The sequence below is a fragment of the Scardinius erythrophthalmus genome (assembly GCF_964197995.2).
Source record: "Scardinius erythrophthalmus genome assembly, chromosome: 4".
Taxonomy (NCBI): Eukaryota; Metazoa; Chordata; class Actinopteri; order Cypriniformes; family Leuciscidae; genus Scardinius; species Scardinius erythrophthalmus.
This window is the reverse complement of record NC_138224.1, coordinates 8,554,609-8,578,666: the sequence shown is the minus strand read 5'-3', so window position 1 is coordinate 8,578,666 and position 24,058 is coordinate 8,554,609. Positions and strand designations below refer to the sequence as shown.

Below are 24,058 nucleotides of genomic sequence, written 5' to 3'. Positions count from 1 at the left end.
CGAGTACATTATGTAGTCCAGTGGTTGTCAAGACACCGTTGGCACAACCTTAAGCAATGGCCCTAAACGGTGGTTTTATGTCAACATTGTGACAACGCTGTAACAACCTACACTACACAACGTAGTTATAGCAACCTTTTGGCCATGTTGTTAAAACGTCGTTAGAAGGTTGGCTACGTTGTGCCAACGTTCTGTGTTTGCTGGGATTACATTCCAAAAAATGTAGTGTGAGTAGAGTTAAAAGTACTTGTCCAAAAAACTACTTGAGTAAGAGTAAAAAAGTAGCTTATTTAAAAGTTCTCATGAGTAGTGAGTACTAGGGCTGCAACGATTCATCGAGTTACTCGATTTACTCGATTACAAAAATTCCTTGAGGCAAAAACTCTGCCTCGAAGCCTCGTTAAATTCCTATGACGCGCACTGACTATACACGCAGGGATCTGATTTCACACGGACCGTTGTTCAATGTTCAGGAAGAAAACCATAGCGCGTTATACATTTTGAATTTATTTGGCACGATGGCAGAGAGTCAGAGGTGGGTAGTAACGAAGTACATTTACTTCGTTACATTTACTTGAGTAGTTTTTTGGAAAAATTGTACTTAAGAGTAGATTTGAATGTGGGTACTTATTACTTTTACTCGAGTACATTTCTAATGAAAAAACTGTACTTTTAATTCATTACGTTGGGCGACGTTCCTCTCGTTACTTTATTTTAATGCAATGTGTTGTTAAATGCGTAAGTGCGATGTATCTTTTTTCTGGGCTTGAGCGATGCTCAATTCACAAATGAATCACTCTTTTGAGTCGATTCTGTTCAAAGACTTCATCAAACAAGTTGGCAGATCTGTCTAAATCGGTTCGCGAATAAGTTTGAATGATCTGTTCAGTTCCTGCACGCACTGAATCGTCTGAAGCGATTTCAATTTACACTCGACTCGGAGTCGTAACAGGAAGATTTAAGGACATCAAGAGCGTTGGATGAAGTGGCCGTGGACCTACAGTACAGTCAAGTGAGAGCAAATCTGCAAATGCGTCATATATTTGCCAGCGATGAAGATCTTTATTAGTTGAACATCTTCCTAAGCGAATGAATGATTCCACAGGACGATAGGCCTATATTTGATTTCATTTCACTCAGGTTACATTTTACAACCAAACAGATTATTACGCCATGATAGCACTACTAGAAAGTATGACATTACCCGTTTTTTGGACATATACATTAATTTATACATTAAATAAGCTTAGCTACCATTGCCCACAGTTTATGAACACCCGCCATCCCGCGGTAGTTTGTGTGTATTGTTGCGCAGTGGCGTGCGAACTCGACTTGAAAACGAATGCCTTTAATTGCCTGCCGTAGACACAGTTAACCAGTTTAAACATGCTTGCAGAAATCGTCGCTTAACGATTCTGTCCCCCGCATTTTTTTTGACCCAGCGCCAATATTTTCGCCCGTGCCGAAGCCTATGATGTTCGCTGAATTTAATCCCACACTGTATTTGTAGTGATGTCGTGATGCGGTTTGACTAGATATGATGTTTAGCTTTGATGTTTTTAAGAAGTAAACGTATAGCCTAAAGAAAGAACCCCTTCACACACACACACGCACACACACGCACCTGACCCTCGTCTCTCTCACGCGCCAGTCAGACCAATTGCAGCAATGCATCATGCTCAAACTTTTATGTAGCCACGCAACAATAATTTCAGCATGCATTCACTGTATACACCGGGACGAGAATGATGGAGGAACAAATATTGTATTGCAGTCTTTGCGAGACCTTGTCTATGTCACGTCTACCAAATAGTTACAGACAACAACAACAACAACAACAACAACAACAACAAAAAATGAAACTCCCCACCAGCCTGCTTCTCCAAATCCACTCTTTTGGGGAAGACATAATCGGCTACCTAAGTAATTGAGCAAAGAACATTTTAAATTAACAAAAATATATAATACTACAAAACGTGCTAATATACTTCAACTAGCCTAAGTGAAAAACAAAATGCTGTTCTTTTTCTATTTAACAAAATGCAAATTTGCAATAAAAACATTCCCCTTTTCATTTCATTTATTTTTGTTCTCCGGTGGCTAATTTGCAGAAGGTGCAATCCTTTTTTTGTAATGTTGTATTAAGAAGACAAAACTAAGGCCAAATGGCCTTTACTATTTAAGTTTGTATTCATAGTTTTACATGTTATACATGTTTTACAGTATAAAGTTGACTTAACTGTATTGTTATATAATTGTTGGCAATGGCACTTATAAACACTGGTAAAAATTACAATAAATATGCTTAGTTTTGAAGCCAAATTTTGGAGTTTTTCAGCCACATCATTTTCGTTATGCATTATTTGTTTTGGTTGTTTAAAAACACACTAAAAGTTTTTATCCGATTACTCGATTAATCGATTACAAAAAGAATCGATAGCTGCAGCCCTAGTGAGTACTGAGCTGCGGATTCTACCCCCTTATAATAACTGTGCACTACAATAAATAAATAAATTAAAAACATTGTACATACTGTAATTCACATTATATTTTGTTCTTTGTCAGAAAGATTGAAAAATATCTATCATCCATCTTTTTAAAATGCATCTATTCATCACCATTTAAATCATATTGTTTTTTTGGTTTTTAAAATGCATTTAAAATAAGGCGAAAGGCCACTGAGCCTGAGCATGCTATTGTTGCACATAAAATATCAATGTTCATAACTGCGCAAATAATTAAAAAATCTTTAGAAACTGATAGATCAGCATCACACATCATGAGATGGGTTAAATAGAGAGATTAAAAAATACCCAATTTCTCTCCAAAACGGTACCTCACCTAATGCACTGAAAAAGACAAAAATAGGGAGCTAACACTAATTACACTGTAATTCCATGTCATTAAATATGTTACAATTTAAACGTAAATGCACGTTGATCAAGAAGGGTGGCATCATCCCTTAAATTTTACACAGCTACATTTACTCACATTGTAATGCTGATCAAGTAAAGATTTAATTGTGCTTTAAATAGGGAAGTTATATCCGTGAAACTTTTACATAAGAAACAAACACACACAAACAAACGAACGCATGTCTCTTTGTAGTCTCAGCGAAGCAGTTTTATTAGCAGCATCCACACACACACACACACAAAAATAAGTTGAACATGAAAATTGTTTTTGCCCAAGTGCACTTGCCAAATGAAGGCGGATCAAAAAAACGTTATTTACACACCGGCCATTCCCCCCACACCATCAGAGGGAGCTTCCCAATCAGAGCCCCGCCTACCTATTCCATAATCATACTCGGGTTAGCCAAGCTTTTGTAGAGCATTTTTAACCCGTTGCTCAATGCATTTCTCTCTACAACCTAAGACCTTCAGCAAAGAGAGTGCCAAGGTGGCCTTCGTGCTCACCTTATTGACTGGGAAGGCAGCACTTTGGGGAACGGCGGTGTGGGAGAATCAAGACCCTTGCTGTGCCTCGTTCCAGACACTCGCCGCCGAGATGAAAAGAGTTTTTGATAGAGCGGTCGCCGGGAGAGAGGTGGCTCGGATGCTCGCGGAACTCAAACAAGGAGAGAGGTCGGTGTCGGAGTACTCTATCGACTTCAGGACCCTGGCGGCAGAGTGTCAGTGGAACGAGGAGGTGCAGTGGGACATGTTCCTGCATGGGCTGGCTGACCGCGTTCAAAGAGAGATCTACGCCCTGGACCTTCCCACTTCGTTCAACGGACTGGTAGATCTTGCTCTTCGAGTAGATGCACTATTGTCTAGAGTCGAGCAACGGAGCTTGCCCAGCCGTGGATTAAGAGGTACGGAAAATCAGCGGTCCAGCGGTGGCGACGCGGTCAGCCCCGTCGACGATCACGAGCCCATGCAGGTCGGTCGAGCTCGGCTTTCCCGGGAGAAGGAAAGGCGGAGATCCCAGGGACTATGCCTGTATTGCGGCGCGGCGGGACATTACGCCTATAACTGTCCGGTAAAAGGCCAAGCCAGGCAGTAAGTATGAGGCTACTGTCGGGTGGGATCTCCGCTGAGAAGACCTCATCAACATCTACGCTCCTCCCGGTAAGACTAAGATGGTCAGTCCACAATCACGACTGTCACGAACTGGTGGATTCAGGGGCCGAAGGTTATTTCATGGACCATTCATTCGCAGTCAAGTTTCAAGTTCCCATCCAACCACTCATCCGCAAGATTGCTGTTCATGCACTCAACGGCCAGGACTTACCCACCATTGCACTCATCACATCAGGCAATCACACAGAGACACTTTCATTTTACATACTGGACTCACCTCTCGCACCTGTTGTTCTCGGACATCCCTGGCTCATTGATCACAACCCCAAAATATACTGGCAGCAAAAATCAGTGTTGGAGTGGAGTAAATGTCATGAGTCCTGTCTTGTGTTTGCCTGTTCGTCTGTTCGTCTGTTTCTGTCCCTGTGTTTCAGGAGGAGGCAGTGGATTTGTCTAACGTGCCCGCGGAGTACCTAGACCTGAAGGAGGTGTTCAGTAAGTCTCGTGCTGCTTCTCTTCCTCCGCATCGTCTCTATGACTGTGCCATAGATTTATTGCCAGGTAAGTCTCCGCCTAAAGGCAAGTTATATTCGCTTTCTGTCCCAGAAAGGGAGGCTATGGAGAAATATATTTCTGATTCTCTAGCAACGGGGTTCATCCGCCCTTCCTCTTCTCCAGCGGGGGCGGGGTTCTTTTTTTGTGGGGAAGAAGGACGGATCTCTGCGACCTTGTATTGATTACCGGGGGCTGAACAGCATCACGGTAAAGAATACTTATCCTTTGCCGTTGATGTCTTCAGCTTTCGAGAGGTTGCAGGGAGCGTCTATCTTCACTAAATTGGACTTACGTAATGCTTATCATTTGGTCCGCATTAGGAAGGGGGATGAGTTGAAGACTGCTTTTAACACCCCCAGGGGGCACTTTGAATACTTGGTCATGCCTTTTGGGTTGTCCAACTCCCCAGCAGTCTTCCAGGCACTCATCAACGATGTGCTGCGAGATATGGTCGACCAGTTCATTTATGTCTACCTGGATGACATATTGATAAGTTAATCTTCTCTCCAGGAACATGTGCAGCACGTCCAACGAGTGCTTTAGAGGTTGCTAGAGAATGGGCTTTATGTCAAGGCGGAGAAATGCGTTTTTCATGCACAGTCTGTTCCTTTCCTAGGATACATTGTGTCGTCTGAGGGAATACGTATGGATCCTGAGAAGGTTAAGGCTGTGGTGGAATGGCCAAATCCAGATTCCCTTAAGGCCCTACAGAGGTTTCTGGGGTTCGCCAATTTCTACCGGCGGTTTATTCGCAATTTCTGCCAACTAGCCTCGCCTCTGACTGCCTTGACCTCCCCCAGAACTACGTTCAGGTGGTCAGACGCAGCTGAGGCTGCGTTTGCCAAACTTAAGGGCCGCTTTGTTTCAGCCCCCATCCTCATTGCCCCTAATCTATCACGTCAGTTCGTGGTGGAGGTCGACGCGTCAGAGGTGTGGGTAGGTGCAGTGATATCCCAGCGTTCTCCCACAGACGACAGGATGCATCCATGCGCGTTTTTGTCTCATCGTTTGTCCCCTGCCGAACACAATTATGACATTGGTAACAGAGAGTTGTTGGCAGTCAAGTTAGCGTTGGAGGAGTGGCGTCACTGGTTAGAAGGGTCGGGGGTACCTTTTATCGTCTGGACCGACCATAAGAATCTGGAATATATTAAGACTGCCAAAAGATTGAACTCCAGGCAGGCTCGGTGGGCACTTTTTTCAAACGTTTTAACTTTACTCTCTCGTACCGCCTGGGTTCCAAGAACATCAAACCCGATTCTTTATCGCACATTTTTGATTGTTCCGAACGCCCGTCTACTCCCGAGTGCATTTTGCCCGAGACCCTATTTGTCTCCACACTCGTATGGGAGGTCGAATCGAAGGTCAAGACGGCCTTGAAAGGGGTAACGCCTCCGCCCGGTTGTCCACCGAACCGTTTATTTGTACCGGAGGGATTACGGTCTGACGTCATTCAGTGGGGGCATTGTTCCAACGTAGCTTATCATCCAGGAGTTAGTTGTACCAAGTTTTTGGTTAAGCAACGATTCTGGTGGCCGCTTATGGCTCGTGATGTCCACAGTTTTGTTTTGGCTTGCTCAGTTTGTGCCATTGGTAAGACCTCCAATCGACCCCCTGATGGGTTACTTCAACCGCTGTCTGTCCCTTCGAGACCCTGGTCCCATATTGCGCTAGATTTTATTACCGCCCTCCCGCCCTCTCGAGGCAACACGGTAGTTTTGACCGTGGTGGACCGGTTCTCGAAGGCAGTCAATTTCATTCCCTTGCCCAAATTCAAATAGTGTAGGTTACCAGCCACCAATTTTTCCTAGTCTGGAATCTGAAGTCGCGGTTCCCTCCGCTCACGCCTTCGTCCAGAGGTGTCACCGCACTTGGACTAGAGCCCGTGAGACTCTACTCCAAATGGGGGAGCGCACCAAGGCCAAAGCCGATCGCCACCGGTCTAAGCCTCCCGTATACGTCGTTGGTCAAAAAGTGTGGCTTTCTACCAAGGACATTCCTCTCCGCTCCGTCTCTAATAAACTGGCTCCCAAATTTATCGGCCCGTTCACTGTCACCAAGATCATTAGTCCGGTGACAGTCTGCCTCAAACTCCCTCCAGTGTACAGGAGGATTCATCCCGCCTTCATGTTTCCAAAATAAAACCCGTGTTTCGTTCTTGTCTTAATCCGCCTGTTGTTTCGGAAAAAGATTCGAACACATCAAGAGTGTCGAAAACAGCGCCATCTTGTGGCAGGTCAAAGTTAAAGCAGCCATAAACTCGAGTGTGCAGCGCCGTTGTTTTATCTATTAAGCGCAAATAAAAGCCTGACACTAACATTTAAACGCTAAATGTTCAGTTTCCTGATAATATAATTCTTTCATAAATAATATTAAAGTGTGGCAATAAATTGTATGTAAAAATTATATTAATACTAATTATAAAAATACCAAGAGAGTTGCTTTATACAAGTAATTGGTGGTATAATTATTTTATGGTTTCTATGCTGTTTATATGGCAGAATATATGATCATGTAACAAAGGCTATAGGTTTATTTATTTAAAAAAAAGATAGTAAATAAACTTCCAAAAACCTGTAGAGTAGGCTAGTGGTCTGGGTTCAAACATTCCGACACGCAAAGCAAAGCATTCACGTGACTGGAAAGAAAGTGAGGCTTCATCTTTCGTTGATCACGTGTTTTTCTGAAAACAAAACGCGCTCCGGCACAGATATTCATGAGAAATTGCGCTGCGTACTCGATACGCGCTTTGAAGCTTCAGTGTCATATGTAATATATATATATATATACAGTATATATATACATACTGGAATGCCTCATTTGCATATGAGAACATCACATTTCAGAAAACTTGTAATACAAAAAATGTCTGTCTCTATGTAAGTGAAAAACTGTAAAGGTTTTATGGTGATATCTATAACTTAAAAAATTTACCCTATCCACCTCTAGTGTTTCGGCGGTGAATAATGCACCTATTGTTTCAATAACAATTACAAGAAAATGGGACACTTATTTCAGTGTTATACGGTGGATCCTTATTCAGGAGACATTGAACTTTCTAAAAATGTGGTATAACAACTTTTCCTCAAAAATGCCTACAGGGTTACACAATCTTGAAGATTCGGACTTGACTACTTTTGTAGAAATATGATTTTGCAAAACAAGTTGCTGTAGCAGAAATGTAGTTCACTGGGTCACAAGGTGAACAACATGCTTATCTTCACTGATAATTATGGTTTTTGTGCCACCTGAAAGAAACCACTTTTGGTTAAATTAGGTACATTTCACAATAGTTACTAGAATGTTTTTGATACACATATATATGAAAGCTTTGACAAAATTAGCTTTAAGGAGAAGTAGTTTAAGGGTCTTTTCTGCCTTTCGTTAGTTTAATAAAGGCTTACTTGTGCACTGTGCTCTTGCTTAACATTTAAATTTTTAATGGCTTTTTTGTTACCTGTTAATGTCATGCTAACATTTCTAATAGACAGTGTTCAGAGTTAGTTATCAGTGTTTTTATCTCTTCTCTGCAGGTGTTGGGCTTTGAGGCTGTAAATAAACTGGAGAGTTTCCTGTCTCCTGTAAGCCGTGTGTGTGTGTGTGTGTGTGTGTTTCTGCTCCCACCCTTGATGGGTGGGGAGGAGGAGTTCATTCACAGCTATATATATATATATATGGAGAAAGTCATAAAAGCCTGGTCTGATTTGTCACTGAAGTTGTTTGATGATTTCCTCTGTTCTGTCTAATAAGGTAACAGCGAGTGTGATTGGAGGGTTTTGAACCTCTTACTCTCTCATTAAGGGGGCTGAGAGAGGACGCCTGTACTTCTGTATCATCAGTGCGGAGAAGCTTGTACTGGATGTTGAATTAATCAAGCAGAGAGAGATGGAGAGATGCCTGACACTCATTTTACTGTCTTCAATTATAATACTCTTCACAGCTGGTAAGTACACATGAAATTAAAGAGATTGTCCTTTTTGTTGTTGTAATTTTTTTAAATGGGTAAATTATTTGAATCTGTTTTATGGAAGATATGGTGCAGCTGACAATTGGAATAGGATTAAAGAAATCATTGATAGGATTCAAGTGGGGCTGCCCATTTGGTTGACAGGTGACCAGATCAGAAGGTCCCTTAAATTCATTAGGCCCTATAAAGCACCGGCTCCAGATGGCCTTAAGGGCAGAGTTTTAAAGATATGTTCAAAATGAACTAACTAACCCCTTAACAAAATTATTTCAGTTTTTATTAGAGTTACAGATTGTATACCAAATACATGGAAGTTATCATTTATACGACCCCTTCCTAAAAAAGTGAGAGCAAAAAATCTAGAGGACTTTCGTCCTGTGGCTCTTACATCAATACTTGTTAAATGCATGGAAAGAGTAGTTAGTTATCACCTGAAACCATACATATCAGAGCAACTAGATGTACTGTAATTTGCATACAAATCGCAAAGAGGGACAGAGGATGCAACGCTCACTATGTTTGATACAATTGCTAGCCATTTACAACAAGTGAAGGCTTATGTGCGTGTTCTTTTTATTGATTATAGCTCTGCCTTTAATACTATGCAGATACATTTACTCTTGGAACGTCTCCTTGTTCTTGGTGTAAATGGAGGAATGGAACATTGGATAAAGAATTTTTTAACAAATAGACCACAGTGAGTTTGTGTTTGGGGGTTTAAATCAGATATGTTTTTAAACACGGGGGCACCCCAAGGATGTGTCCTGCCACCTCTGTTGTTTTCTGTTTATACAAGTGGTATACGAGTGCAGCATGAGAATGATAAATTATACAAATATGCAGATGATATGGCACTTGTGGCACTTATGGAAAGACTGTGTACATTTTGAGTACGAGGAGCAGGTTTTGAAACTAGAAAAATGGTGTGAAGCAAGTTCTTCATTGATAAATGTAAGTAAAACAAAAGAGTTGATTTTAAATTATTCAGAGCCTGTAACAGAAATAATGTTTTGTGATCAAACAGTTGAAATTGTGAAGACTTTTAAGTATTTGGGAACCATGATTGACTGTAAATAGAAATTTTCTGATAATGTGAATCTTATTTGTAAGAAAGCAAATCAAAGGCTATTCTTGCTAAGGAAATTGAGAGAATTTTCTGTAAGTCAGGTTGTTCTGCAAAGAGTTTATGTTTAATTGAAAGTGTTTTAGGGTATAACTGTGTGGTTTGGACGAGTTACATCTGTGAATAAAGTAAAATTAGACAGAATTACAAGAGTAGCAGGAAAAATTATAGGATCTAAGCAAAAATCAGTCGCACAGTTATATCAAATTGCAGCTCAGAGAAAAGCTTTGACTATAGCAAGATACACAACACACCCCTTGAATCATGTTTTTGAATTATTGCCATCACGTCGTCGCTACAGAACACCAAACCAAACTTTTATACCAAATGCAATAAGTCTTTTGAATAAGAGGAAGGAAATGTGAATATGTTAATCTTGATGTATATTGTGTATTGTTAATTGTTTTGTGATTGTATGGTGAGACCAAAGACCAATTTCAGCCAAGGCTGAACAATAAAGTACTACTAACTAACTAACTACTACTAATGCATTAAAATTAAACTACTGTATACTGTAATGTGTGTGTTTTTTTGTTTTGTTTTGTTTTTTTTGATGTCTGCGTTTAATCGCATTGTCACAATATATTGAATGTGCTCCTGTGTTTTACAGGCAGTTTATCTCTCTCTCTATATATATATATATAATTTATGAGCTATAAATAAGTTTTACATGAGTGTCTTTAATGCTGTATTATGTTATATCAAGAAGTTGTGATCATGACAAAAAAAAAAAAAAAACCTTATAAGGCCTTTTATAGGGTTACATTGTTGGTTGTTTGTGTCTTAAACAATGCCAAGACCTCAGCTACAGAATAACTATATAGAGGGAAAAATATATATTAAAATAATACATCAGGTTAATAATACACTCAATCAACATAATTTGTGGCATAATATTTTACCTAAATAATACATTTCTACTAGTCCCCCTTTAAAAAAATTGGTTTTCTGTAAACTTTAAAATACTCAGTCTCAATAAAATAGAAACAAGACATAAACAAATTTGTGTTAACATGATTATAGTGTGGGAAAAAATGGTTACTAACCTTTTCTGTGCAAAGTTATTTCCAGTTTTAAACTTTGTTTCCACGACAACATAATGGTATAAACCCAGTCATTGTTTTTAACCATTTACAACTGAAACAATAATACATTTTAAATTGAAACCCTACATTTTTTTTAAAAAGGGAGTCAGCATAATTCTTTTTTGTTAATCTACACACCTATGATGTTGATGGAGCTAAACTTGCATTGATCTCTGAATATTCATTTTAAATACTCAGACGTATGTGTCCCATTTTCCCAGTTGTCCCACTTTGTAATGCTATAAATTTGAACTCTCAGCCCTTCATCTTTCATCTATCATTGTTACTGCTTAATATTTAGACCGTATGGATGTGAGGCTGGTTGGTGGTCACAGTCGCTGTGCTGGTAGAGTGGAGGTTCTTCATAGAGGTCAGTGGGGAACAGTGTGTGATGATCACTGGGATTTGGCTGATGCTGCAGTGGTGTGTAGAGAGCTGGACTGTGGAGAACCTGTAGATGCTCTGGGTGATGCTCATTTTGGACCAGGATCAGGACCAATCTGGTTGAGTGCTGTCATGTGTACTGGATCAGAGTCAACACTGAAGAACTGTGGGTCATTAGGATGGGGTAAAAGCAACTGTGATCATAGTAGAGATGCTGGAGTCATTTGCTCAGGTAAAGTATTTTACATATTAAAACTCATATGCACTTCCAGATTGGCACCTAATTTTTAAAGAAGTTTAAAATGTTGACTTAAATAATAAATACATTTTATATTTATATTTGTTGTGGTTTTCTTTTGTGTTTTTACTTTATTCATTATAAGAAATGGCTTTGATGTACAAATCATTATTTTGAAGCCCCATAAATAAGCCATGCTTTTGTTGATCTGTGTTGTCCTATTTAGAAGTCAGGCTGGTTGGAGGTTCTCGCTGCTCTGGGAGGTTAGAGATACTTGATGATCAGTCGTGGGTTTCAGTGTGTGACACTGCCTTTGACCAGCAGGATGCAGAGGTTGTGTGTAGAGAGCTGGACTGTGGGGCTCCTGTACAGGTGCTGGGAGAAGATGCTTTTGGCAAAGGAGACGCTCAGATGTGGACACAAGAGATTCAGTGCAGAGGAAACGAGTCTCAGATTCACCTCTGTCCAACATCACCGTTAGATGACAACATCTGTTCACATGAGCACAACATTGGTTTGCTGTGTACTGGTAACAGTTCAAATTACAACAAAGCACATTTCATTTCATTTTATTATAACAATTTAAATGTACAATAGCCTTTTCTCTTACATTCATAGACATAATAAATGTGAGGCTGGTTGGTGGTCACAGTCGCTGTGCTGGTAGAGTGGAGGTTCTTCATAGAGGTCAGTGGGGAACAGTGTGTGGAGTTGGCTGGGATTTGGCTGATGCTGCAGTGGTGTGTAGAGAGCTGGACTGTGGAGAACCTGTAGATGCTCTGAGTAATGCTCATTTTGGACTGGGATCAAAACCATTTTGGCTGAAAAATGCAATGTGTACTGGATCAGAGTCTGCACTTAAGAAATGTGGATTCATACAACCAACTGATCTTAATGTGTGTCTTGATAAGAGCGCTCAAGTCATTTGTTCAGGTAAGCTAAAGCTAAAAATCCTGTCTTAATGTACAAAACAAATACACCAAAAGCAGTCATAATTTCATTTTTTGTGACCATATTCCAGCTTCTTTTTGACAGCACAAACTGTTAAGGTCAGACTGTAATAATCAGAGAACTTGTTAAAAATAAAATTTAGAAGCTTGTTTCTAACTCTACATTCTAATGTAATTCCCTGATAGGATTCATTCATTGTTGACATGAAAATGTTGAAATGTGGGCAGTCATGTAATGCATTAAGATTTTTACAGTAACAATAACTATACACTGTTTTGTATATGAGCTGTTTTTGTAGGTTACTTTCAAGTCCTTTTGGACTTGGAAAAAGTTTTGCTGACATGTATAATATGTTATCATAGTAAATATCTTTTATTTCAGAAGATTAAGGAAAACATGATTTCTCGTTGATTGATATATTAATTATATGACTTACCCAGCCATTATTGAAGTTCTCTAACTTTAAATTGAGTTTTTTCCTGTGTTGTTCTTTCAGAAGTCAGGCTGGTTGGAGGTTCTCGCTGCTCTGGGAGGTTAGAGATACTTGATGATCAGTCGTGGGTTTCAGTGTGTGACGCTGCCTTTGACCAGCAGGATGCAGAGGTTGTGTGTAGAGAGCTGGACTGTGGGGCTCCTGTACAGGTGCTGGGAGAAGATGCTTTTGGCAAAGGAGACGCTCAGATGTGGACACAAGAGATTCAGTGCAGAGGAAATGAGTCTCAGATTCACTTCTGTCCAACATCAGCATCACAAGAAAACAACTGTTCATATGAAAATGATGTTGGACTGGTGTGTGCAGGTTTGAGCCTTTTTTAAATAAACTGAAATCAAATTTAATGGTCCCAAAATCTACACTAAATATTAGTCAATTTTATCATATTTTTTTCTCTTATTATGATACTTTTTTCCTTATTCTTTCCTTTTGTCCATATGTCTTTACTCCCTCTTTATTTATTTTATAGACAATTTGAGAGTAAGGCTGGTTGATGGTCACAGTCGCTGTGCTGGTAGAGTGGAGGTTCTTCATAGAGGTCAGTGGGGAACAGTGTGTGGAGAGACATGGGATATGACTGATGCTGCAGTGGTGTGTAGAGAGCTGGACTGTGGAGAACCTGTAGATGCTCTGGGTGATGCTCAGTTTGGACCAGGATCAGGACCAATCTGGACAAATCGCACGTTATGTTCAGGATCAGAATCTACACTGAAGAACTGTGGAACAGTAAATTGGGGGGTTTATGACTGTGATCATACTAAAGATGCAGGAGTAATCTGCTCAGGTAAACTGCTCCAAACCCTGCACTGTTTTTACATCACTGATAATTCAACTGTCTTAAAGGGAAAGTTCAACCAAAAATGAAAAATCAGTCATCATTTACTTTGTGTCTTTTCAAACCTCTATGACTTTGTTCTGTAGAGCACACAATGTTTTTTTTTTCTTATTTTACTTTCATTATATTGAAAAGACTATTAAGAATTCTGTAAAATTCCCCTTTTATGTTCCATAAAAAAGAAAGTCAGATGATATGGATTGACATGAGAGACAGAGTAATTTGACTATTTTACTCCTTTCACATTAATAAGTGGTGCTTTATTGTAGAACAATAATGACAAGAATTACACACCTTTAGATAAACAAAATTGAAAGGTTTCTTATCTCTTGCTACTTCAGGTGTCAGGCTTATTGGAAACTCGAGTTGCTCTGGGAGGTTAGAGATACTTGATGATCAGTCGTGGGTTTCAGTGTGTGACGCTGCCTTTGACCAGCAGGATGCAGAGGTTGTGTGTAGAGAGCTGGACTGTGGGGCTCCTGTACAGGTGCTGGGAGAAGATGCTTTTGGAAAAGGAGATGCTCAGATGTGGACACAAGAGATTCAGTGCAGAGGAAATGAGTCTCAGATTCACCTCTGTCCAACATCCTTATTCAAAAACAGCTGTTCACATGATAATTATCAGGGGCTGATCTGTGCTGGTGAGTTAAAACAATATAGTAATATCATACCTTTTATTAATAGGGTGCATCTCAGTGAGCTTAAGATTTTTCAGTCAGAACTCTGACCAAGGTGCCAGCCATTTAAGGTCTGTCTCAATCACAAAATCCTTCAAGTTCAAGTTCACTGTAATGTTCGCTCCCTAAAAATCCCACAATGCACTCCAAAAACTAGATGCTCACTACGTTCCCCTTAATGGAAATTCTGTTAAGTGCAAAACAAATCGCACAAACCAGCACAATATTAACACAATATCATCATGACATGCGATAGAAGATCTGAAAAGACAAATCGTTATTTAATTATATGTCAGTATAAATATAAGAATTTAAAAAAAAAAAATTAAAAAAAAGTTAATATTTATAATTAAAATTTGGCCAAAATGTTTCAGATATATATAACAACAATCAAAGTATATTTCATAACATACTTTAAACAGCATAAAAAATGTCAGAAAGATGTTATGTGTGTTGTTAATAAATACCAGTGGTGATGTTTTATGACACAAGCACTAGTCATATCATCAGTGTCCAAATGTGTAGTGAGCCAGTGTGCTTTACCAGTGCCGAATTTGTGTACACAATATACTGATACGCGAACTAGTGTGCTTAACCGAGATGCAATCACAGTCTCTATCTTTATTTTTCTGTCACTTAGACAAAATGAATGTGAGGCTGGTTGGTGGTCACAGTCGGTGTGCTGGTAGAGTGGAGGTTCTTCATAGAGGTCAGTGGGGAACAGTGTGTGGTGCTGGTTGGGATTTGGCTGATGCTGCAGTGGTGTGTAGAGAGCTGGACTGTGGAGAACCTGTAGATGCTCTGAGTGATTCTCATTTTGGACCAGGATCAGGACCAATCTGGATGAATCTTGTCATGTGTACTGGATCAGAGTCAACACTGAAGAACTGTGGGTCATCAGGATGGACTGTACATGCCTGTACTCACAGATATGATGCCGGTGTCATCTGTTCGGGTGAATAATTTAGTGTTTGTATGTTTATTGTATTTAACTATCAAGCATTTGTTGTCTACTGTGCACTGTCATTCCTGTAATATTAACAGGTCATCAAGCTTCCAGACTCATTAATGGATCTCACCTGTGCTCTGGGAGGTTAGAGATACTTGATGATCAGTCGTGGGTTTCAGTGTGTGACGCTGCCTTTGACCAGCAGGATGCAGAGGTTGTGTGTAGAGAGCTGGACTGTGGGGCTCCTGTACAGGTGCTGGGAGAAGATGCTTTTGGCAAAGGAGACGCTCAGATGTGGACACAAGAGATTCAGTGCAGAGGAAATGAGTCTCAGATTTCATTTTGCTCAATTTCATTATCACACAAACAAAGCTGTACCAGTGACTATAATGTTGGTCTGATCTGTTCTGGTAAATATATATAAATATTCACTGTCTTTGTATTTAAAACAGTATATATTCTCTATCAGCTGCATTATACTTTATTTTAACCTCTATGTTCTCTATTCAGGTTACACAGATGCTAAACTGATGAATGGTTCAGACTCTTGTTCTGGAAGAGTGGAGCGTCAGTACTTCAGTCAATGGGGCTCAGTGTGTGATTCATGCTGGGATATGAGAGCTGCCAGTGTCCTCTGTAGACAGCTGAATTGTGGGATTGCTGTGTCTGTTGTGGGATCAGACTGGTTTGGAGAGGGAAGTGGTGAAATCTGGGCTGATGTGTTTGATTGTGACGGGAATGAAACAAAACTCTCAGAATGTTCCGTCTCTTCATGGAGTCGAGCTGAATGTTCTCATAGACGAGATGTTGGAGTCGTCTGCTCTGGTAAACTTATTTGACACAGAGAGCATTATGCTCTTTTTCACCATGTTATAACACAATTCTTATTTTAGTAAAACATGAGATCTTCTCCTCAGGTTCCTCTCTGGCTGTTCATGATGGTCTGGTGCGGTTGTCTGGAGAGAGACAGTGTGAGGGGGAGCTGGAAGTTTCCATCCATCAGGTCTGGAGGAGAGTTCTGCTGGACTCCTGGAGTCTCACTGAATCCTCTGTGGTCTGCAGACAGCTGGGCTGTGGCTCTGTGCTGAACTTCTCCGGCTCCTCTTCATCCAGTCCTGAACACAGTCATGAGTGTGTGACGGGCTTCCAGTGCTCTGGGAGTGAAGCTCATCTGGGGAACTGCAGCTCTCCACAAACTCTCAACTGCAGCTCCACACAACAGCTGTCAATCACCTGCCTTGGTGAGAACAACAACATCTGGGCAGATTCTTCAGTTATATAATATCAATAATGTGTTTTTCTCCCTCTGAATATCAGGTCGCTGGTCCATCAGGCTGGTGGGTTCTGGGGGAGACTGTGCAGGGAGGCTGGAGGTTTTTCACAGCGGCTCATGGGGGACAGTGTGTGATGACTCCTGGGATATTAAAGATGCCCATGTGGTGTGCAGACAGCTGCAGTGTGGAGTGGCCCTCAGTAACCAGCAGGTACCAGCCTGGTTTGGTCCTGGTTCTGGACCCATATGGCTGGATGAGGTGGAGTGTGAGGGGAATGAGACGTCCCTGTGGAACTGCTCTTCTCCAGGCTGGGGAAAACATGACTGTCAACACAAGGAGGATGTAGGAGTCGTGTGCTCAGGTAAACAGTACACTAGTGTGAATGTTAATCAAAGATATATTTATTTGTTATGACAAAATATCCTATGTAATTATTCAACTCTAGGGTGATGAGGACCGGAGGGGTCCTTTTTAACCCTGAAGGAGTTTGTTTTGCAATAATGACAGTCTGACTGTACAGTTTGCAGTTACTTACCAAATAAATAAATACGTGGACATGGAATATTGATTTGAGGCTAAATTACAACCTAAATTTCAATTGTTTTAATACGCATCCTTTTCCATCTAGAGTTTAAAGAGATCAGGTTAACTGAGGGCTGTGAAGGGAATGTGGAGGTTTTCTACAATGGATCCTGGGGAAATGTGTGCTGGAACCAGATGAACAGAGACACAGCGAGTCTGATCTGTCAAGAGCTGAACTGTGGAAGATCTGGCAGTGAACCCAGTTATTCAGAGGGACTGAAGTCTCATAATTGGGTTGATTATTTTAAATGTCGACATCATGATTCAAAACTGTGGCAGTGTCCATCTTCACCCTGGGGACAGAATGACTGTCATAATGAAGTGGCCAAAATCACCTGCTCAGGTAAGATAATGTTTAACTGATTAAGATAGTTTGAACTGGTTGTGTTTTGTTTAAATATGCAGATTACCTAGTTCTGGTGATCACATTATCTACATGGCACATCTAATTGGTTGCTGTTGCATCAGCATCCAATGAGTTGCAGCTTAACATTCAAACAAATACCGGTGTATTGTATTTGCATTATGCAGCGTGCTCTCAGAAATCCTCCAGCTTCCCCAGCTCCAACTGTATAGATCTGCTACAGGGTTAAATCATGTATGTTACGTGTGCAACAGCAGCAACATGTCTGTGAATGTATTGGCAGTAGCAAGTCTCAGTACTTGTTCTGCAGCAGCAGCAGCATAGCAAATCTATACCGTCACAACCAAATACATTAACATCGCCATATCCATTACCATGCCAATCTTTATTACCTTACCAATCTCCAGAGAGTTGTCATGACAGATTTATTTTTTGTCCTTTAATGATTTTTCTCTTCATTGGTGGATGAACTTTTAATGTTTTAATCTCAGATGAGCAGACTCGTGAGTCTCCTCAGAGTCATCTGACATGTTCTACCTCACCATCTCCTCACCAGAGACAGTGTTCAAGTAAGATTATTATGAGTTTATTTTCACAAATGTATAAAATGTGTTGTAAATGTGTTATTATAATTGTTGTGCTGAAGTTGGTCATTGATGCTGTTGTGTGTGATTTAGATCATGTTCCTCTCAGACTGAGGGGAGGTTTGGGCCGGTGCTCTGGGAGGCTGGAGGTGTATCATAACGCTGTGTGGGGTTCAGTCTGTGCTGATCTGTGGGACATCAGCGATGCTCAGGTGGTCTGCAGGCAGCTGGGTTGTGGAGCAGCACTGAGGGCTGATGGGAATTCAGACTTTGGTGCTGGTGAAGGTGTTGTGTGGCTGAACAGAGTCGAGTGCAGAGGGAATGAGATTCACCTGTGGGACTGTCCTCTCTCCCTGAAGAACCACACTGACTGCTCCCACAAAGAGCACGCTGGACTCACCTGTGCAAGTCAGAGCAAAACACTGAGCAATATTAGTCATTTTTAAATAATTTAAGTGGTAATAATATTTGTGTATTTGCTTTTTCCAATGTGTTTGTGTCTGTTTTGTCAGATTTGTCAGTGTCCACTACTCCTGCCACAACAACATCAGCTTCTCCTCCAGTTTCTCAGACAGTGCGCTCAACATCAGTCACTCCTCCACAAACTCCTCCAGTGTCTCTCTCTGTGCTTGTGGTTGTACTGGGAGTTTTGCTCTTACTGCTCTTAGTGCCACTGCTTATACTGATTCAGCAGAACAGAGTGATTAGGAGAGGTAGGAGAGATCCAGAGACTGTCATATTGTGTTTTATTCAGTGTGTGATCAGTCATGTGTAGTGAACTGACAGCAGGTTTGTCTGTCTACACTCTCAGCTCTCTCTAAGAGGAGACACAAGACGACGACTGAGGCCGTTTATGAGGAGATTCATCACAGACCCACTAATAGACAGAGTTTCTTCATTCAGAGGGGTGAGTAAATGTCAGAGTCTGATTTGTGAAGATCATTATCACTTTATTCATAGTTGTGAGTAGAATAAATCACATAGATCCATTTGTGGGACTTTTGTGTATAATCAGAAATACAGTGTTAGTGTTGTGATTCAGAGGAAGTGGGGATTTTGGCTGATTTACGATTTTGAACGTGTGTCTGTTGGATCTACTCCTCTATAATAGGAAGTGTCCTTTCAGAAGAACAGCATTCTGGGTATGAAGATGCTGATGAGATTCTTTCAGGTTAGAGGACTCAAACATAACAATCTTAACTGCGACATACAGAAATGAATGGATGTTAAATTAATTAAAAACATTCTCTTAGCAGGTTACTTAACTGTACTTATAAACAAGCTACAGTTAGTCCAAAATGCCGCCGCTAGAGTTCTAACTAGATCAAGAAAATATGATCATATAACACCGATTTTATCATCCCTACATTGGTTACCTATAAAGTCCCGTATTAATTACAAGGTATTGCTACTGACTTATAAAGCCCTAAACGGCTTAGCTCCAGTCTATTTAACGGATCTTCTATCGCCCTATAATCCATCGCGCTCTTTAAGGTCACTAAATTCGAGGCTTTTGGTCATACCTAGGATATCTAGGTCCACCAAAGGAGGGAAAGCATTTTCACATTTAGCACCAAAACTCTGGAATAGTCTTCCGGATACTGTTCGTTGCTCAGACTCGCTCTCCCAGTTTAAAACTAGATTAAAGACGCATCTCTTCAGCCAGGCATTCATATAATACTTTTAATTCTACAGTTAAATCCGACCTCTAGTTCATAAACGCCAGAGGAGAACTGGCCCCCGACTGAGCCCGGGTTCTCCCAAGGTTTTTTTTTTTTTTTTTTTTTTCCATTAGGTCACCTGATGGAGTTTTTCGGTTCCTTGCCACTGTTGCCTTTGGCTTGCTCAGTTGGGGATATTGGGGATATTTAATTTAATTAATCAATCAACGATACTATTGATCAGCATTACCGAACGTAGACGTTCCACTAGAAACAAACATTGATGTATTGTTCTAATTTATTACTGTGAAGCTGCTTTGATACAACCTGTGTTGTGAAAAGCGCTATATAAATAAACTTGACTTGACTTGACTTGACTTACTTAGTTTAATTATATAAACCATTCATAATAAATCAGATACGGATTTATTGAACCTTTTTTTATTTAATCTACAACATCACCACCACTGAAGTGTCAAATAAAGGTCAGTGACTTTAACTGATTTCACTAAATGAAATTAACTATTGGGCCTCTGATTAGTAAAATCAGTTTTTGTTTATTTCCTCCTTGCTGTTAACTCATTTAGAAGAGCAGCAAATCACACCTGAGAATTATGATGATATAATCACTGCTGGACTGAGATCTCATGATACAGGTTTATTTCTTATAATTTCTACAGGTTTTATTTAAACTGAACAAAATTATAAACACAACACTTTTGTTTATGCCCCTTTTTTTCATGAGCTGAACTGAAAGAAGCACTTCTCCTTTGCCGAGATAATCCATCCACCTCACAGGTGTGGCATATCAAGATGCTGATTAGAGAGCATGATTATTGCACAGGTGTGCCTTAGGCTGGCCACAATTAAAGGCCACCCTAAAATGTGCAGTTTTATCACGCAGCACAATGCCACAGATGTCGCAAGTTTTGAGGGAGCGTGCAATTGGCATGCTGACTGCAGGAATGTCCACCCGAGCTGTTGCCCGTGAATTGAATGTTCATTTCTCTACCATAAGCCGTCTCCAAAGGCATTTCAAAGAATTTGGCAATACATCCAACTGGCCTCACAACCGCAGCCCACGTGTAACCACACCAGCCCAGGACCTCCACATCCAGCATCTTCACCTCCAAGATCGTTTGAGACCAGCCTCCCGGACAGCTGCTGCAACAATTGGTTTGCATAACCAAAGAATTTCTGCACAAACTGTCAGAAACCATCTCAGGGAAGCTCATCTGCATGCTCGTCGTCCTCATCGGGGTCTCGACCTGACTGCAGTTCGTCGTAACCGACTTAAGGGGGCAAATGCTTACATTCAATGGCGTTTGGCACTTTGGAGCGTTGTTCTCTTCATGGATGAATCCCGGTTTTCACTGTACAGGGCAGATGGCAGACAGCATGTATGGCGTCATGTGGGTGAGCGGTTTGCTGAATGTCAACATTGTGGATCTAGTGGCCCATGGTGGCAGTGGGGTTGTGGTATGCTGAAGACTAAAATTTAATCTTTTAATATAATTTATTATTTTATTATTGAATATTATGTATCTGTACTATTATTCTTTATTAATATTCATAATCAGTTGTATCTTATGGAGTTTTATGTGCACGAGTTTGAGTGCGTGAGAGACTATAGATAGCATGGATCCATGTGAAGATCATATGTCAGAGACAGAGGGATGTGTACACTGTAACATGTTTCCAACTGATGCAGATGTAAACAACAAAGATAGTTCTATGGAAGTGAATTGTGCCATGTGTGTGCATGACATATATGTTCCATTTTTAAACCTAAGCAACATATTTTGTTACCATAAAAGGAAGACGCTCAGTTATGTATATAATCTCAACCTTACTCTACAACTCCAGAGAAACTAAGAGATGTGAGGGAAGAGAAACTAAGAGATGTGAGGGAAGAGAAACACGGAAATGCATAGATCTGGCACGAATGTAACATCTTCTCAGAGTTTCTCTCCTGACATATAAGAATAAAAGATTTTTTTCTTGGCAAGATAACCGGTGTCCGGTCAAATAATGAAATAATAAGGGGAAAGGCTTAATTCCTAGTCTACACATGGGTGGGCGTATGTTATGGACAACGAACACAGGTGCATTTTATTGATGGGATTTTGAATGCACAGAGATACCTTGACGAGATCCTGAGGCCCATTATTGCGCCATTCGTCCACACGACCATCACCTCATGTTGCAGCATGATAATGCACGGCCCAATGTTGCAAGGATCTGTACACAATTCCTGGAAGCTGAAAACATCCCAGTTCCTGCATGGCCAGCATACTCACCGGACATGTCACCCATTGAGTTCTCAGGGCCGCGGGAGAACAGCGCGAGGCCGGTGGCCTGATTGCTAATAAGCGACACCTGTGAGACGCACCTGTCTCGTATCTCTCACAGCCCTCAACCTGGTCCTGCTCGCCACACTCAGCAAAGGAGAAGTGCTCACTAACACAGATTTAGACAGATTTGTGAACAATTGAGAGAAATAGGCCTTTTGTGCACATAGAAAAAGTTTTAGATCTTTAATTTCAGCTCATGAAAAATGGGGGCAAAAAAAAAACTGTTGCGTTTATAATTTTGTTCAGTGTAATTATATTTTATTTAATAAGGGTTTAGTTAATTATACATAGACACATAGACAAACCCAAAATTTTCACATTTAATCGATGCATTTATTTTTTAATTTTTTTGTCTATTTTACTATTTTGACTTGCCAGAAAACTATGATGATGTCATCATTATACGACAATTCTCCAAGGATAAAGCAGGTGTGGGATTCAAATTACTCTCTAAAATTTCATGTTTTTTTGTTTGTTTGTCTTCAAATTATAGTTTTTAAACTCATGTAATTAATAATGGACACATTTATATCAGAGGGTGTTCAGGAGGCGTATGATGATGTGAAGAATATCAGGGAATATATGAGTGACATGTTTGGTAGGTTACTAACACCTTTTTACCTTACACTGATTTTGTTTAATTTTTATAATTGCTTTATAATATCAATTTCTGTGAATATGATAGCTCATTTTACTTGATTGTCAATATTGATGTGTTCATTTATAATACTTTGTAAAGCATATATTGATACATTAATTTGCTCTTGTTTTCTAATAACAGACTATGACGATGTGGGGGAGGAGCCAGGAAAACAGGGAGGGACTTTATAACTGAAACCACACCCACTGCCTCAAATATTTTCAAAGCTTTTAAGTGGTCTGCAGTTTAAGTGTCTTAGATACTAAATACATTTTAACTGCTATCTACCATATGTAACCACATGTAATATTTTGCATTGAAATCTATTTAATTACATTTAATCAGTGTTTAACAGGGGAAAATGCTTAGTTTAAACTCCTCTTTCCAGAAGTTTTTTTTTTACAAAATACGATTTTGTGAACATGATTTAGACATGGCAATTTGAGAAAAAAAAAAACAAAAACAAAAAATCCCAACATTAAATCCGTTTGTATATTATTGTTATGATTTCAGATGCTTCACCATTTAACTTTCACTGCTCTAGTCTTTAATATTTCACAGCAACTTATAAAAATATCATATTCCTATTGAATGTAGACCCACTGGTGATGAACATGTACAGTATATATTTTGCTAAAGAACATTGGAATGTACTTTGGGAAATAAGTTTACAAACAGCAGCTGTGATCAAGGATCTTTCCCTCAAAAGAATGTAATGACTCTTTGAACTGAGCAGAAGAGCATGTTGTTCACTTTATGTCCTGCAGAAGGTTTTTTACAGTCAGACATACCCATCGTGTTTTATATACTTGTTTCATATTTCTATCAAAGTTATTTTTATTTTTTTCTGTTTCAGACTGACTATGTGCATGGATATTATGTCATCATTATCATATTGTGTAATTGGGGAATGTTGCAACCTTTCTTTTTCAACAAACTGTTTTTTTTTTCTTTTTTTTTTTTACACAATATGCAAAATTCAATAAAGTTCTATGAATTATTGTATACTGTTATTCTGTAGTAGTACTTTGATATGTCTCTTTGTCTTAGTGTTTTTTGACAGCAGTTAGTTATCAGTGCGTGTATCTCTTCTCTGCAGGTGTCAGACTTTGCCACTGTGCACACTGAAGTGTTTCCCACATTCACTCTCATGACGGCTGGGTGAGTGTGGGTCTCCTCAGTAAAGTGTCTGTAAGGTGGAGGAGGAGTCCCGTTCATCAACAGTGGCGTTCTCTTGATATATATGGAGATTTATTGGCTGATTTGTCGTTGTAGCTCTTCTCTTGAAGTTTAACTCTGAGTGTGATTGGTGGTCGT

The 24,058-nt window shown here is 40.0% G+C and overlaps 1 protein-coding gene across 1 annotated transcript; it reads left to right on the top strand.

The window, feature by feature from the left end:
* Nucleotides 1-3,354: 3,354 nt before the first annotated feature.
* LOC308689049 (scavenger receptor cysteine-rich type 1 protein M130-like) lies at nucleotides 3,355-23,906 on the top strand (the record flags this gene model as incomplete). Its single annotated transcript, XM_081362600.1, has 21 exons — nucleotides 3,355-3,885; nucleotides 8,114-8,161; nucleotides 8,382-8,523; nucleotides 11,057-11,371; nucleotides 11,604-11,906; nucleotides 11,996-12,160; nucleotides 12,825-13,121; nucleotides 13,291-13,605; nucleotides 13,998-14,297; nucleotides 14,974-15,288; nucleotides 15,387-15,692; nucleotides 15,793-16,107; nucleotides 16,200-16,523; nucleotides 16,600-16,917; nucleotides 17,185-17,481; nucleotides 18,180-18,494; nucleotides 18,599-18,799; nucleotides 18,898-18,993; nucleotides 19,198-19,257; nucleotides 21,129-21,226; nucleotides 23,841-23,906. 21 exons carry the CDS (start codon nucleotides 3,355-3,357, stop codon nucleotides 23,904-23,906), a joined length of 5,127 nt encoding a protein of 1,708 aa, XP_081218726.1.
* Nucleotides 23,907-24,058: the final 152 nt, after the last annotated feature.